At 35.8% G+C, this 18,006-nt stretch overlaps 1 protein-coding gene across 1 annotated transcript; it reads left to right on the top strand.

The window, feature by feature from the left end:
• Positions 1-690: 690 nt before the first annotated feature.
• Positions 691-7,127, top strand: LOC143582425 (protein TPR3-like). Its single transcript, XM_077064993.1, has 22 exons — positions 691-829; positions 917-1,096; positions 1,178-1,291; positions 1,391-1,549; positions 1,624-1,807; positions 1,891-2,047; positions 2,089-2,318; positions 2,402-2,555; positions 2,675-2,854; positions 2,957-3,030; positions 3,118-3,213; positions 3,296-3,391; positions 3,469-3,831; positions 4,390-4,554; positions 4,634-4,696; positions 4,811-4,957; positions 5,046-5,156; positions 5,238-5,627; positions 5,713-5,808; positions 5,901-6,089; positions 6,177-6,343; positions 6,834-7,127. Exons 1-22 carry the CDS (start codon positions 750-752, stop codon positions 7,039-7,041), a joined length of 3,603 nt encoding a protein of 1,200 aa, XP_076921108.1. The 5' UTR covers positions 691-749; the 3' UTR covers positions 7,042-7,127.
• The last annotated feature ends 10,879 nt before the right edge of the window (positions 7,128-18,006 follow it).

The raw sequence follows: 18,006 nt of genomic DNA, 5'->3' as shown, positions 1-18,006 counted from the left end.
GCACAAAATTCAATTAGGTTTAGGTTATACACTTATACAGTTCGTGTACGTGTGATTATCGCCGATTTAGATGCTTGCGATGTGTAAATTGTGGATTGTGATTGTAATTGTAATTGTAATTGTTTGTGTTGTGTTTATACATTTCTGATTTTTGATCTAAATATAGACGTACACACGCACACTGATTGTTCTTATATAGTTTAATATGTTGTGTATCTAGCATTCTAGCATGTATGTGTACGTTTATCAACTGATTTATGTGAATATCGTTTTTGTACGTGACGAGTTTCGCACATTTAGGTGTTCTGGTTGACTGAACAAAATTCTATTAGGTTTTGGTTATACAGTTCGTGTTTCGCCGATTTAGAGGCTTTTAATTTGTAAATTAATTGTGAATTGTGAGTTGTAATTGCTCATGTTTGTGTTTATACATTTCTTATTTTTGACCTAGAAATTAGACATATACACAGACGGATTGTTCTCTTCATATAGTTTGTTCATTTGTTGTCTACTTATACACTGATTATGCTGGCATGTATGTGTTTATCTTTTGTATACGTATCGAGATTTGGAAAGTTAGGTTTTCTGATTGAATGCACAAATTTTTATTAGGTTTGTTGAGATTTTACCATGATTTAGGTTATACAGTTTGTGTTTGATTGTAAGAGCTGTAATTGTTTATGTTTGTGTGTGTATGTGATTATACATTTCCGATCAACTGATTGTAGATTTGGAGAAGACTGGATATCATGTTGTCTCTGAGCAGAGAGCTTGTGCTTATAATGCTTCAGTTTCTTGAGGAAGAGAACTTCAAAGACACTGCTCACAGGTAGGATTTAAAATTTTTAATGATAATGGATCTGAATTTGTATGTAGTGTAGTTCGTTATGTGAAATTGAGTTGTTTTGTTGCGGAGGTTGGAGGTGGAATCAGGTTTTTATTTCAACATGCGATATTTTGAAGAGCTTGTAAAGAATGGTGAATGGGATGAGGTTGTGAAGTACATGTCTGCATTTACTAAAGTGGAAGATAACCGGTACTCGATGAAAATATTCTTTGAGATACAGAAACAGAAGTATTTGGAAGCATTGGATAGGTATGTTTAAATGCGTTTTATAGATTCTAGATTTGATTTTTTATTCACATTGTTAATTGTTAACACGTGTTTAATTTGCAGGAAGGATAGTGCTACAGCTGTTGCAATTCTAGTGAAGGACTTGAAAGTGTTTTCGGGTTTTAATGACGAGTTGTTTAAAGAAATCGCTCTGCTTTTGACTTTGGAAAACTTCAGGTGAACGCATTATTAATGGCTTCCGTTTTCTTGATATTAATGGTTATTTATACGATTTGATATTTATCTTTTATTAAATGCTCAAAAACGCGTGTTCAGAGAGAACGAACAGCTATCCAAATATGGAGATGTTAAGTCTGCTAGAGTGATAATGCTTGTTGAACTTAAAAAGTTGATTGAAGCAAATCCCGCTTTACGCGATAAGCTAACTTTTCCAAACTTAAGGAGTTCACGATTGAGGACACTCATCAATCAAAGGTTTGTATCTCAGTTTTGTTTTTCAACCCTTGACTTATATGAGTTTTAAACTGTATTTTTATCTTTGATTGTAGTTTGAACTGGCAGCATCAACTGTGCAAAAACCCGAAACCACATCCGGATATCAAAACCCTGTTTGTTGACCATTGTTGTGGGCCCTCACATCTGTCACAGCCAAACGGTGCACTTGCTCAATCCCCTGTTACCAATCCATTATTGGGAGCTGTACCGAGGTTTCCACCTATGGGTGTTCATGGTGTAAGTTGATACATACAGTCATATTTATTCTATATCATGCTCAACGCATGTTTGAATTTTATTTTCTTGTTTTGTGTATCAAGCCACCAGCACCAGCACCAGCACCAGCACCAGCACCAGGACCTCTGCCTTCAAATCTTACTAGTTGGATGGCGAATCAAGTTGCGGCTCATCCATCGGCTTCGGCTCATCCATCGGCTTCGGCTGGACCGATAGGTTTAGTGTTACCTAATATTTCTGGTATGTGATTCACCGAATTATAGATATTTATTGAGAATAAAAAACCCTACACGTTCTACTTTGTATTGATTGCATTGTAAATATCGAGTTTTCGCATTTTGCTCACTTTATTGCTGACGTGGCAGCTCTATCAAAGCGCGTCAGGACTCCTCCTGCTAGCGGTCCAGCTGTCGAGTATCAAACTGGTGACCCTGAACATGTACTCAAAAGAACAAGGGCATCTGGGCCATCTGATGAAGTATGCGTAAGTGTAAACACTAACTTGAACCGGGTTTATTTTTTGTAACACTAATTTTCTTGAAATGAAACAGTCAACTACATGCTAAACGGTGAATATCCTTGATTTTGTTACAGGTGCCTGTAAACGTGTTACCCGTTGGTTACAGCGGTCAAAGCTCAAGCTCGTATTCATCTGATGATCTTCCGAAAGCGGTTGTGATGACACTAAATCAGAGTTCGTCTGTCAAGAGTATGGATTTTCACCCTTTAAAGCAAGCCCTGCTTCTTGGTTAGTTCCCATATGTGAAAACATATTATCAAACTTTTGTTATACCGTTGCGATTTCTTAAATGTTCAATTCTGGTATTTATTTAATGCGGTTACTTGTTTTGCGTTGGTAATCGTAAGTTGGAACGAACGCGGGAGAGGTTTCGATATGGGACTTAGGTACCCAAGACAAGCTTGCTCACAAGAATTTCAAGATTTGGGATCTTGCTGCTTGTTCAGCGTCTTTTCAGTCAACTTTGACCAATGACTATACTGCAGCAGTCAACCGTGTAACTTGGAGCCCTGATGGAACCCTGCTTGGTAACCTGATAATCATTGCAATCTTCCATATAACATGAATATAAATGACACTGACTTTAGGTTTGACCTTTTAATATTTTAATATCATGAAATTTCTTATAGGTGTTGCATACTCGAAGAACATTGTGCAGATATACTCATATCATGGTGATGGTGATATAAGAAATCACTTGGAGGTAGTTTGCTTTGTCATATAACACATGTATAGTTTAGTTTTATTTTTTTTCATTTTTTTGAGTTTTACTGGATTTGGTTTGATACAGATTGAGGCTCACAATGGCAGTGTTAATGATCTTGCCTTTAATTTCCCGAATCAAACACTCAGCATTGTAACATGTGGAGATGATAGATTAATAAAGGTTGATATCTCACTACTTTTGCTTCATTTAAAGTTTTATAAAATTATACAATAGACCGTGCATAATATAAAGTTTCATACAGGTATGGAACGCAGTAACCGGTGAAAAAGAGAATCAGTTTGAAGGCCACGAAGCACCTGTATATTGTGTTTGCCCACATTTCAGACAAAACGTTCAGGTATCATACTGTTTCTTTCAAAATTCATAATTTCATATTACCTAGTATTTCACTAACATTAATTTCTCCAAAACTAGTTTATTTTCTCAACCGCAACTGACGGGAGTATAAAAGTGTGGCTGTATGACAACATGGGGCCAAGACTTGACTATTCTGCGCCAGGTCATTCACCGTCCACCATGGCGTATAGTGACGACGGGAACCGGTTATTTTCATGTGGGACAAACAAAGAAGGACAATCGTTCCTTGTGGAGTGGAATGAAACCGAAGGTTCTATCAAACAGACTTATAATGGGCTAGGGAAACGGGCCAACAGGCCTGTACAGTTTGACACTACAAAAAACCGTTACATTGTTGCTGGTGATGAATGGTTGGTTAAGTATTGGAATATGGACAATGCTAACCTGTTGATGGTCATGGATGCTGATGGTGGTTTACCGGTAATAATAATCTGTCATCATATTTGTTCATTTAGGCCTGTAAACGAACCGAGCGTTCAGTGAACCGTTTGGCGAGAAGTTCGTTTATTTAATAAACAAACACGAGAAAAATTTTGTGTTCATTTAGTTAAACAAACGAACATGAACACATGTCTTGTTCGTTCATTTATGTTTGTGAGCATTCGTCTACATTTGTTAATATATTCATTACAATTTTTAGCTCCATTACAATTTAGAGTAGTTTTAATTACTTTTCAGACCCAATAGATTGTTTCTGACATTTACTTAGAATGGGTTTTAGCTCAGTTATGTTTATTCATCGATGTTCGGTTATATTCGTTCGTTTATGTTCATAAACTGTTTATTTATACTGTTAATGATCGGACTCAAACATGAACGAACATGAACAAGTAAACCCTGTTCACTATTTGTGTCCCATTAAAGTTAAAAAAACGAACACGAACACGCTCCGTTTGGTTTGTTTACAGGCTTATGTTTATTAAAACAAACCGTCTTCTACTTGCTGATAATAACGGTCAATAAATTACTCATTTACAGGCCTCACCTTGTGTTCGGTTTAACAAAGAAGGAATATTATTGGCTGTTTCAACAAACGATAACGGAATAAAAATTCTAGCAAACTCAGATGGGGTCAGGCTTCTTAAAACTGTTGAGAAGCGTTCTTCTGATGCCTCTAGAATTGCATCTTCATCTGCTGTAAAGGTAAAAGCATCATTATTTGCTTGTTTTCATAACTCAGGCCATTAAGTTAAATTTTGCACTAATTTAAAAACATGAACAGATTACTGCATTGACCACATCTGGTCCTGCTGTGTTGACCTCAACGCCTCCCATAACGATGACAGTGAGTGTTAGTGTTTTTAATCTTGATATTGATATATATATTTTATCCTAAGTTTTGTGCTCATTAATAACGTGTATTAATTAAATATTCATGCCACGTAAATTGTGATTATAGAATAATGAGAATCAGAATTTGGTAGAAAGGCCTCGAACTGGAGACGAGGTCATCGACAGATCTAGAATGGGGAAAGTGACAGAAATCACAGAACCGTCACATTTTCGTTGTATAAGGCTTCCTGATAATACATCTTCAGCAATGCGGGTATGCTTTATAATATTTAACCAAGTAGATACGATACGATTTATAAAAAATTAACCTGTTACATAATGTTTTTTCTTTCTCATTTCAGGTCAGAAGATTGATGTACACGAATTCGGGACTTGCGGTTTTAGCCCTAGCAGCCAATGCGGTTCATAAACTATGGAAATGGCCGAAAACCGATAATAATTCTACTGGGAAGGTATTTTTTTTCTTAAATCTTGTTAATCTTTCTATTAAGCTAAATTTTTGGTTAGTGATTATGGGTTTTTGGCTATTTTAGGCAACTGCCAGCGTGATCCCTCAGATGTGGCAACCGCCTAGTGGTATATTAATGACAAATGATATTAGTGACACAAACACCGAGGATTCGAATGCGTGCTTTGCATTATCGAAAAACGACTCGTATTGTTCGTCTGCTTCAGGTGGAAAGATTTCCTTGTTTAATATGATGACATTTAAGGTAATAATAATATTTATGCCATATTTCAATACATTTTCATTACAATATTACATCCTTATTTACTTATTTGTTTATATGCAGGTTATGACTACATTTATGTCTCCTCCACCTGTAGCAACATCTCTGGTCTTTCATCCGCTAGATAATAATATGATTGCCGTAGGCATGGATGATTGCTCTATCCACATATACAATGTCCGCGTCGATGAGGTGGTTTCAATATCATATATTTTATTCTTATTAATATTCCAACTCGACAGTACGTAAAGTAATCAATTATCATCTGTTTGACTAGGTCAAATCAAAGCTTAAAGGCCATTATAACCGAGTAACGGGCCTTGCATTCTCCACTGTTCTGAAAATCCTGGTATCTGCTGGTGCTGATTCTCAGGTAATATTTCTGTTCACTGTCATTTCACATAATAAAAAAAAGTGTATTATTGAATTTACGAGGACACCCTTTAATATTTTATTTAATTGCAGTTGTGTGTGTGGACTATCGATGGATGGGAGAAGCAATCGATCAGACACTTATATACTCCTGGGGGACAAATTCTCGCTCCTTATGCTGAGACTCATGTGCAGTTTCATCAAGATCAAATACATTTGTTAGTTGTTCATGAAACTCAGATTGCTATTTTTCAAGCTCCTAGATTGGAATGTTTGAAGCAGGTATGTATCTTGATCTTAAATGAATCTAGTGGTGAATTAATCATGCTTGTTTATTTTATTAGTTATAACTTATGTTTCGTGTGTTAGTGGGGCCCACGGGAGGCAACTGGTGCAATCACTCATGCTGCGTATTCGTGTGATAGCCAAACAATATATGTGACTCTTGAAGATGGAAGTATTGATATTCTAACGGCTTCAACACTCAGGTTGCGTTGTCGGATCAGTCCCGCTTCATACTTGCCCTCAAATCCAGTGTGAGTATTATTATTATTTCCTTATTTCATGTGTTATGATATGTAGCATTTATTGGGAGGGTTCACATGAGAACCATCAACCGTTAAAAACTTGAGAACCATTATAGAACTTAAAAATCACTAATGAAGTTATTCTTGGTGGCATTTTTTGTAACTAAGATAAAAGTTATTCTTTTTATGTGGTGGCATTAAGATTAAAAATATTTTTGTACGCGGGTAGCAGCATTTTGTATAAAAATATGCCACATGAGGTGAATACACCATATGTATACATATGGGATATCACAATTTCTAATTGTGTATTCACACATTGTTTACTTGTATTCAACAGTTGAATACATAGTGAATATATGAACAGTTTCTAATAATGTATTCACGAGTATCCAAAATACACTATATTTAGTGTGTATACATTATGTTTTTATGTTAATTACATACATATACATGTATATATATGCACTTGATAATAATATATTTTGTGATTTTGTAGATTAAGGGTGTATCCAGTTGTGGTTGCTGCACATCCAACTGAACCCAACCAGTTTGCTATGGGACTCACGGATGGTGGTGTGTGTGTACTCGAGCCGCTTGAGTCAGAAGGGAAATGGGATGGCTCAAACGGTGCTGAGAGTGGTGCGGCCTCAAGTAGCGGTGTCGTGGCGGTGGCTGCAACCGCAACCGATGAAGCTCAGAGATAGTTTTCTTTCTTTTTAATACCTGAAACATAGTGTTTAGGTTGGTGCTATTTCATTTAGAGACAAGCAAAGTTAATGTTTGATTAGTCAATGCCTGATTGAATGCTGAGGCTGTTTTTTTCAAATTATAATTAGATTTTGAACCTGTTTTTTTTTACCTGTGGTTTATGAATATTTGGCTTATATCCCTTTAGAATACGCGTTTTATTACGTGCTTTTGAATGATTGAAATATTTGTTATTTATTATGGTACTAGTAAGAGGCTTCAGGTTGATCCCTGAAACCTTAAGGTCCTCCAAATTGCTTAGGGTTGTCAAAAAATGCTTGGAAAACTCTTGCTTGTTTTCGGCTATGTTCAGTTAGTAAACAAGCCGAGCACGAGTAGGCCCTTGCACGGTTTGGTTTGGTTTGGTTTGGCCCGACTCGTGAACAACTCTAAGTTGGATTTTTTGAGCCCAGCTCGTGAACATTGGCGGCTATTAAAATGTAAAAATAAAAATGGAAACAATAGATTGAATTATTACTCTTTGCATCATTGGCGGCTAAAACGAAAACGTAGACATTTGCAAAGACTAGTAGTATCATAGATTCTCATTAATTCATTTCACGCGAGTGATGTTAAAAGGTAAAAGTAAAATGGAAACAATGTTCTATAGACTGAATTATTATTCTTTGCATCGTTGGCGGCTAAAACGAAAACCTGGACATTTGCAAAGACTAGTAGTAACACAGGTGATATCAAACAGTAAAAGTAAAACGGAAACAATGTTCTATAGAAGATACAACCAAATTAGCTTCGATCTTTTAAACAAAATCAATTGACTCTAGCTCTTTTGCGGGGTGGACTCGCATCTTCATGGACTCCTCTCCGCCTTCCACCTCAGCTGCCTCCTCTCCACCAACATTAACCCCTTCATCTAGACCCACACCATCACCTGCAACCACAACTTTTCCCTTATCCACAAAAGCACCATCAAAACCTCCCGCAACAGCAACATCAAACCCCTCATCTACACCTGTGAATGGCTCATCTCCACCAACATTAACCCCTTCATCTAGACCCACACCATCACCTGCAACCACAACTGTTCCCTCATCCACAAAAGCACCATCAAAACCTCCGGCAGTAGTATCAAACCCCTCATCTACATCCGCGAATTGCTCATCTCCACCAACATTAACCTCTTCATCTAGAACCGCACCATCACTTGCAGACACAACATTTCCCTCGTCCACAAAAGTACCATTAACCCTCATCTACACCCGCGAATGGCTCATCTCCACCAACGTTAACCCCTTCATCTAGATCCACACCATCACCAACAGCCATAACATTTCCCTCATCCACAAAAACACCATTAAAACCTCCAGCAACAACATCAACCCCTCATCTACACCCGCGAATGGCTCATCTCCACCAACATTAACTTACCATTTTGTCTCGTTTCATTCCAAATAACTTGTTTACGTTCAAGTTTACATTTTTCTTACATAATAAGGCCCGATTTACTATCCTACCTAGTTTTATGCAAAACCGACTTTGTTTACCCATCCTTTTCACAAACCGAACACTACTCGTTTTACCTGAAACAAACCAACTAACCTGTTTACTCGCAAGTTCATTACTTTATCAATAATTGTGGCCCGTTCTACCATCCTATTAATTTTCATGCATATCCGTACATGAAAAGTAAACCTTTTTAACAAAAATGTACCTTTGAGGTTTATGTTCAAAATCTCCCGAATAGACCAAAACCATATCAAACGAACTCGGAATTGAGTGATTCAACCGGCCATGGAACCATCTCACCCCGATCTACAAAACCATCAGCTCGCCGTCACCGGAAACCACCGCTACAATTGCAGGAAAACCAAAACAATTGCCAAAATATTCTATTTTAGCTGTTACGGTTTTGCTGTTAAAAACCGGACTTCCCAACCTCTGATCGAAGATTTAATTGGTAGAAATCTTCAGTCATGAACATTCAGTTAAAGTTTGACCGATACGGCAGTTAGATTTCCGGGAATCGTTGTGTCTTTGTGGGTGGTTTTCTCAAAAACGAGAATTTTGATAAAGGAGTTTGGAGGCTAGGATGGTTATGAATGAGATGATGTCTACATCTATAGGAAGATGCTATGGTTTCATGTTTAATTTTTCATCTAATGACATTTATTCCCCTCATACTTTTATTTACTACATTTATCTTCTATAATTTAATTAAACTCAAATTATTTAAAAATCGACGAAACTTGGGATGTTACAAGTATACCCTCCTTATAAGAGGTTTCATCCTTGAAACATGCTTAGTCATTGCAAAAGGAATGCTTCCTGTATTCACATCCTTTCTTGGACCGTCTTAGTTTCTTAACTTACCGGTTTATCCCTTTATCTCACAATCATCGAGTGATATTCATTAGTTTTAGCCGTCTTAGGTAGCTTGTCCATGAAGTACTCAATGATACGCTTCCTTATAGACTTAGCAAGTCCCCATCATTTCCTTAAGCGTGATTTTCTTTCTTGCCCTTCAAACAGAAACATTACACTTACCGTCACAACACTTAGCACTGAATGACCCTTTTGTCCAATTACGAATTTTAGAAAATATACTGATTTTCAATACGTTTGAAACATATTAATTCCAAAAAGGAAACATTTCCAGTTTCTCCTTAAGGATTACTTCTTGAAATCCCTTTGTCTATTCCTTAAGATAGAACATTTCTTGCAATTTTTGAGCATATCCATTGCATAACTTGCCGGAGAACTCCTTAAGTCACCATTTAAATTTGACGTGAGGTCGAAGACTCACTCAAAAATAAACCGATTACAACTAATTAGATAGAGGTAAGCGGGTATCGAACACAGGGAGTTTGTGAAAAATGCGTTACTAAGTAGCTATGTAATTAAACTATATTAAACTAAATGCGAAAAGTAAATTCAATGATTCGGTTGTTTGATTTGAATAACAAAAAGAACTAAAGCAACAAACGAGTTTTAATCAATATACGAAAATATGCCTTCCCTCGGTTTCAGGTTTCCATGAATGTTACGGGTAATGTTTAACTGAGATGAACAATAGATAAAGTTCGTGTTTATGTAAATGATTGCGATAATTGAAGATCAAGTACCTGGATTATACAACGCAAGGTAATCAATCAAAAACCAATTAGTTTATCCAACCCTAAATCCCTCCCGATTAATCTCGATTACATACAAAACCAAGATTGATGGTTTAAAACACAAAATCGATAAACTAACAAACTATCAACCAATACATATAAACCATAATATTGAAATCAATAAGATCAAATATTATATCATAAATTGTCTAAACATTCAACCAAACAAACATAAGAAACCTTACAATCCGAGGGAAAACACAAAGGAATTTAGCCACACATGTTTCGGTTTGTCATCCCTTCAATTATAAATATCATATGAATCAAAAACGGGTCTTTAATGATTACCACACTCAAAATAATGTTTTTGCACTCCAAAATCGCCTCTTGGTCGCTCTAGGGTGAGAAGATATGATAATAATACCAAAAGTCGTCCCAAATACAAATAAATAATGGCAGTTACGTTTGCAGCGTCGCCTCCACCGTAAAATAAACAGATTAAATGCATATGATACAAATAAATAATAGTAAACGTAGTTATCTAATTCAACAAAATAAACAAATTAAACGCATGAATATTAACGAACTTAAACCACTTAAGGGTTGTCCCATGGACCACCCGTCACCCGGTTCTAGGTAAACGAATTCGTTTGGCGAGAACCGGTCACCGATAGTCAAATGTAAAAATAAAATGAAAATACGGTTTCTATTAAGTAACTATACATACATATTCACAGTCCCAATTTCCACTTAACGGTTACATTGAGGGAAATTGGTCATTGACCCCGAGGTAACAAACGTAAACCAATTCACAAAATGCGGCTAAGAATGATGTATGAATTTGCGTTTCGTAAAATACAAACGAATATGGATCAAAGATCAATGAACAATCGAAATAAACTTCGTAAACAATATTCTAAAGAAGTGGATAAAAATCACTTTGGGTAAGTCTGAAAAATATGCGAAGGAGAAGTTAAAGAAAAGAAAATGCAGCTTGCGACGTTTGTCTTCTCAAGTACTGGTGTGGTATGAAAATTGACATGAGAGGTGGTGCCATGATTTCTTAGCCGAAACTCATTGGCGTTAACGAAGGGGAAATAAAGGAAGGGATATAATATATATTTTAATTTACGAAAATCGGTTGTAAATCGTGATGCTTTTATATCTTATGGTGAAATAAGATTTATTCTATTTTATTTAGACAATAAGTTTTTAGCTATCGCTAAGACTTGCGAATTTTATGAAATTTTAATCATAAAAACAAATGTTTTCTTTTGGCCAGCGACATAGGGAAAAATCATTGTCAAATTACCCGACTTGTTGCATGAACAATAGCCTCAAAGGGTTTAAGACTTGTTTGAAACATAATTTTTTTGACTTTAAATATATTATTTGATAGAATAATTATAATATTAATAGTGGTGACGATAGTACTAGAAATAATAATAATAATAATAATAATAATAATAATAATAATAATAATAATAATTTTAATAATAATAATATTGATAATGATAATGATAATAATAATGATGACGATGATGGTAATAATAATAATAATAATAATAATAATAATAATAATAATAATAATCATTTGAATTGGTTTGAAGTCATTTTTAAAGAAAATCTATTTGATTGAAAATTAAACATTTTTATTAACCACAAATTTGTGTTAAAAGAAATAAAATTTGCAAAAGGAAATATAAACGAGTTTGATGGGTATGATTTTGAATTTACTATAGTGATGAAGGTGGGTGTGGTTAAACGTGGGATGATCAGGATAGCGGAGGCCATTTGCTTGATAACTTGGATTGTCATTTTGTGGTTTGAGTGCGACAACTAGGAAAACGAGAAGGCATGATACGAAACGTGAAGAATTCGCGTGACTTGGGACGTAAGTATGAAAATGACTAATAGATACATCAATGAAAATAAGTAAAGAAAAGAATTCGTATGAAACAAAAATTGAAATCAAAACTGGAATTCCCATGAGATGTCATGAGTCTTCACATTTCAGTAAACGGACATCTCATAAATTATTGAATAATCATATAGAAAAAATATTAAACTTAACAATAAATAGTGAAATCGAATTGAAAATCGAGTGTTCATGAACCACTATGACTTTTCGAATTTTCAATTCTAAACATAAGAGTAAATGAATATAACAATAAGGTAATCGAATTGAAATTGGACCATTCATGTATCACCATGACCTTTCGAATTTCCTATTCTAAAACGTAGTAGTAAAATAATAAAGTAATCGTATTGAAATACGGTTATTACCTTTCGAACTTCTAAAATTTTAAACCGTAAATTAATGTATAAATAAAGAAAACGAGTCACAAAATTTTTAAACTTAACTATTCTCGTATCAAAATGCATAATTAAATCGAACCGAAAGCTGAGTATTCGTGTAGCACCACACTTGACAGACTTTCTATAAAAAAACACAAGAATCAAAATGTATAATCAAATCGAACCAAAAGCTAGGTATTCATGTATCACCACAACTTAACAGCCTTTTAGTTAAAATACATTGTAAAACATAAAGAGTCGGACGTCACACGTCGCATGAACCACCATGATTTGTATGACATCCTTAGAGTGTAACCATATTCTTGTCACAAAAATAACATGATCATGATTGAAAACTTAAAGTTGTGATTCATATGGCATTGAGTGGTATATCTTGGCCTAATAGGTTTCGTGCCCTATCCGAACTCTCTAGGTAAGCAACCGGGTCCCGCGTCTGATTGCAATTTATGCGCATTGCTTATCCTTAGGTTTCAATAACCTTGGTTTCAAGAGTTTGGAAAAGAAAAATAAACACGTCACCCTTCCAGTTACTACATACCCGCCACATAGAACCATCTTTAAGAAGAAATATCAACAACTTAAAATCAAAAATTTGATTATTGAAAACCCTTTGGAAATCCTGCGTTAGGCATAAGCCTTGGACTTGTGTGTGCTTGTGTAATTGAAGTAATTGAATCATTAGTAAAATAGAATCAAGTAAGTGCTTCGAACAATCACGCTAGGCTCACATAATTTCTAATCATGCAACCCTAAAATAATTAAAATAAGCTAGAACTGATGTGTGCTGCGTGTGGTGGTAAATTATAACGGATATGGATATTCAACTTTTGCACAAGATCGTGTTTTAAATTTATAAAAGTGATTTCTACTAAACCTAAACACACACAAAATAGGCAAGTGTACCTATCGTATATGTAGGATAGTATTGGTAAGAACCAAGTATCGATCCGTGGACACAAATGTTTCTAATAATGAATCGTCGTTTTACTTTAATCGGAGGTTTTAATCATATTGGGATTGATTTTTTGAACTTTTTATAAAATATAAATACTTATATATAATATATAGGTGATCGAGATGTAAGGACCCGTTACCGGTGACTCACATTTGGACGTTGGATTTACTCATTCACATAGTACTAAATATCAGAGTTAATAAAAACATTTGCGGAATATTAAAACATTCATAAAACGTTACGCATTGATCCTTAACTTTGTCTTAACAACATTCTTGTCTTTCAAAATCAACGTTAATATCATTAAAACATCTTGAGTCTTCGGATGCCAGTCTCTTATTCGTCCACCATGTGCCCGCTCAAGCTAGCTGCCTCATTCCACTCACCTGCGTGCATACTAAAAGTCAGCTACGCTGAGTGAGTTCTAGTTAATCAGGCAACACACAATACATACACATATCATACATACTTACTTATCCGAAGACACATATCCATACTTAACCGTTTACCTTTCTATCATACATACATACATACATACTATCACTTACCTTAGTCCACCGAGAGTATGTTCATAGTCCGCCGTCTATACCTATACTCAAGGTCGTGAACACGAAAAAAGTCCGCAGTCCTTACCTATGTTCACCATTTATGGTACGTGCAAGGTCCGCAGTCCTTCCCTATACCATCCTACATTCACAACATGTACAAGGTCCACAGTCCTTCCCTATGTTTCAACCTATTTCATAGCACGTACAAGGTCCGCAGTCCTCCCCTATGCTACCACAATACAATTACAGCGCGTATAAGGTCGACAGTCCTTTCCTATGTTGGTTCCTATCCGAAGTACATATAAGGACCACAGTCCTTAACTACGTTCTCATCTATCGTCTATAACTCGTATAAGGCCCACAGTCCTTAACTACGCCATCACGTGACAAGTCTATGTCCAACGAAAGTTAGAGAGATTCGCCATCCTAACTTACTTTGTCAGACGTAGAACTCATATACCATTTTTGTACCCGCATACACTTTCTTTGCATATAACTACATCGTAGCATAAGAACACTCTAGGCGTTCTTCACATCATTCACTTAACAATCATACTCCTTGTCGATACGTGTAATATTCGAAGATCGTTCACGCCCCGAAAAGCATTCATTCATAACGATCATACATCATCCATATATAATATACATATCGTTATTTAAAACCTGACAGTACGCGCAATATCCGAAGATCGTTCGCGTACCGACAAGAAATCATTCATATATATCACATATATCATATATGGCATACAGTTATCACTTAAGATAAATGTATTAACAAACATATCGAGTATGCACACAACCCCGAAAACATAACACAGAAATGGGGCTAGAAACTCACATGAATCCTATTTCTTTCTCCGTTTATCGTCAATCCCTTCTTTAACTGTGCTCTGCTAACTGTATACGAGTTACACGTATCAATATTGGTTCTATTTGTATTTTAGTTAAATTGGTTAAGTTCGGTCTAATATGTTGGACTTGTTTAGATTTCAACTACTTAACATATTTTATTCCAAACCCTAGTGTATAAGGTTTTTAATTATTTTATTATTCTTATTATCTCCTCTTTCTTAGAATATTTATTTATTAAACTCTAAGGCATAAGACTTTTGATTATTTTAATATTCTTTTCTTTATTGAGTTCACGTCCCTTTTTGTATATTGTCATGTGTTTTTAAGTATATACATATATAGACGTATACGTGTATGTATAGGACACATGGGTTATCCGATACTTGTGGATCCCAAGTGTAATCCTCTCTCTCTCTCTCTCTATATATATATATATATATATATATATATAAGCGAGTATATCTTTACATATATATGTATACTCGGTTCTTAGTGAGATCAATTACAATGTAATCGAATCACTATGTAATCGACTCATCCTCGTAATGTAATCGAGTAACTTCTCAAGGTAGCCGAACTAGAGTGTATGCGAGCGGCCCGAAGTAATCGAGTCTCTGCATGCGATGCATGCATGTATAGATGTACAGATTACATATGTACGTGGACCATGTACATATTCAAGTCCCTATGCTCTACACCTGTTGTATATATATGCATACAATGTATTTGAGTTTAGGTTATTGCAAGCGAGCCTCCCGTATATATCTATTATAAAGTGATCGAGTACGGGCGTGTCGTGTTCGAGTCTCGTATGCGACTATACAATGTAACCGAGTGATGTGATCGGGTTCCTTATTGCGGGTGCTCATTGTAATCGATATATCTATGTAGTGATGGGGTTACATGTGAGTGGCCATATATATTGTATGCGATGATCTAATTCCATAATAGATTCTGTTTGTGATCGAGTTTGGTGTAAGCGAGGTTTTGTGTAGTCAATATATGTATATATATAAAGTGATCGATCCATTGTTTACGAGTATAGAGGTGTAATCGAACTAACATATTGCATGCGACTGTAGGCCGGTTATAATCACTTATAATGTAATCGGGTTTTCGAGGTAAACGAGTCTACTATGTATGCGATATCCACATGCATTCTTTTCTGACCATGTATGCGACTGCATGTGTACTGGAGCTCGATGTATGCGAGACGATTGTAAGCGAGCTTAACAACAAGATCGACTAAGGGCTTTGTACATGAGCAGAGGTTGTATGCGACTGCAAAGTGAGTGAGTCCCGAAGTGATTGTATGCGAGCCAAATGTGATCGATCCTCAATGTGTGCGAGTTTGAGGTGATCGGCTCAATGTATGTAAATATGGATTTGTATGCGACCAGTGTAAGTGAGCTATATATATAAATCAAAAGTAATCAGGTCTGAATTGTATGCGAGCCTAAGTGTAATCCACTACATGGATAGTATTGTATGCGAGTATCTTGTAATCGACTTATAATGTATTCGACCATAGTAGTAAGCGGCTGTTTGGTCATCTTTAACTCGTAATCGAATACCATTGTATGCGATCGACTCTATGTATGCAAATACCACTGTAATCGAGTTACGTTACGTGTATGCAGTTTATAAGGTGACCAAAGGTGTAAAATGTGATCGATCCTTATTTTGTAATCGAGTCTATAATGTATGCGACTTACCATGTGATCGATTCACCTTTGTATGCGAGTTTTAAGTTGTAACAAGTAGCTTCATGTAAGTGATAAGGTCAACTGTAAGCAAGTCACATATAAATGCATACAAGTCCTTTGTAAGTCAACCTTAACGTATGCGACTGGACATACCCTTCCTTGTATTCGATTGTGGGCTTGTAATGTAAGTGACCATGCTGTAAGTTTCTTAGGTGGGCTGTAGCTACGGGTTTGGACCCCAAGTCCACTATTGTTCCATATTTTAACATGTAAATCTTGAATATGATGTTATCCCACCCCGTAAGTGTTCCATGGCCATTTTCGGATACGACTTGACTCGGGAAAATATAAAGTTTGGATCTTTAAGCTTAAAAACATTTAAAGCTATATCTAGGGTTTCTTAAACGAGCCGCTCATAACCGTAGGTTCGTTTGGTTCATTTTGACATCAAGTTTACAACTTTATGTTTCGTTTATAGTCGATCTACCTTAGATTTAAGTTTCAAGATTAACCGTTAATGAAAATGAAATCTTTAGAATCAAGAACATACATTTGCGTGTTCGTTTGGTCTTGGTTAGCTTGTTTATGAACTCTAAATTTTGTATATAGCTTGTATAATAAAGATCTAACACCAACTAACGCTCGTTTGGTCTCGAATCTTCTTCTTTCTCTTGGCCGTTTATATATAGGAAGGAAGGTGTGTGTGTTCTTGAGTGTGTGTAGAGATTATTGAAAGATGGAAATGAGAGTTAGGGTTTTAGGATGCTTTAAGGGGGTATTTATATCCCTTAAAGCCCATAGACCTAAGGCTTTAAGGATGTTACAAGTATTCATTCCTTAAAGAGGTTTCGGGTTTGTATATAGCTTGTATAATAAAGATCTAACACCAACTAACGCTTGTTTGGTCTCGAATCTTCTTCTTTCTCTTGGCCGTTTATATATAGGAAGGAAGGTGTGTGTGTTCTTGAGTGTGTGTAGAGATTATTGAAAGATGGAAATGAGAGTTAGGGTTTTAGGATGCTTTAAGGGGGGTATTTATATCCCTTAAAGCCAATAGACCTAAGGCTTTAAGGATGTTACAAGTATTCATTCCTTAAAGAGGTTTCGTCCCCGAAACCTAGCTTATTCATTGTAAAGGAAAAACTTCCTATATCCACGCACTTTATTGGATCGTCTTTGCTTTTTGGGTTATCCTCCTTACTCCCGACTTGTAGTCACCGAGCGGCGTTCATGTGCTTTAGCTATCCAAGGCAGCTTGTCCATGAGGCCCTCGATGTTTCAAGTCTCGTCTCGTCCTCCCAAGGGACTTTGTTTTGTATCATCTAACACTATTGTCTAAACGAAATTTATAATATAAATAATCATTCATAACCAAACACAATATATTGCATGTCATGGATAAGCATAAGTTTTAACCCTTAACACAAAACAAGTTCTTAGGAAGTCATACTTAAAACGAAATAAAACTATT

The sequence above is a fragment of the Bidens hawaiensis genome, unplaced genomic scaffold (assembly GCF_021521415.1).
Source record: "Bidens hawaiensis isolate Kalapana, Puna unplaced genomic scaffold, B.hawaiensis_p1.1 tig00031731_1, whole genome shotgun sequence".
In the NCBI taxonomy this organism is placed as follows: Eukaryota; Viridiplantae; Streptophyta; class Magnoliopsida; order Asterales; family Asteraceae; genus Bidens; species Bidens hawaiensis.
This window is presented reverse-complemented; position numbering and strand designations above follow the sequence as displayed.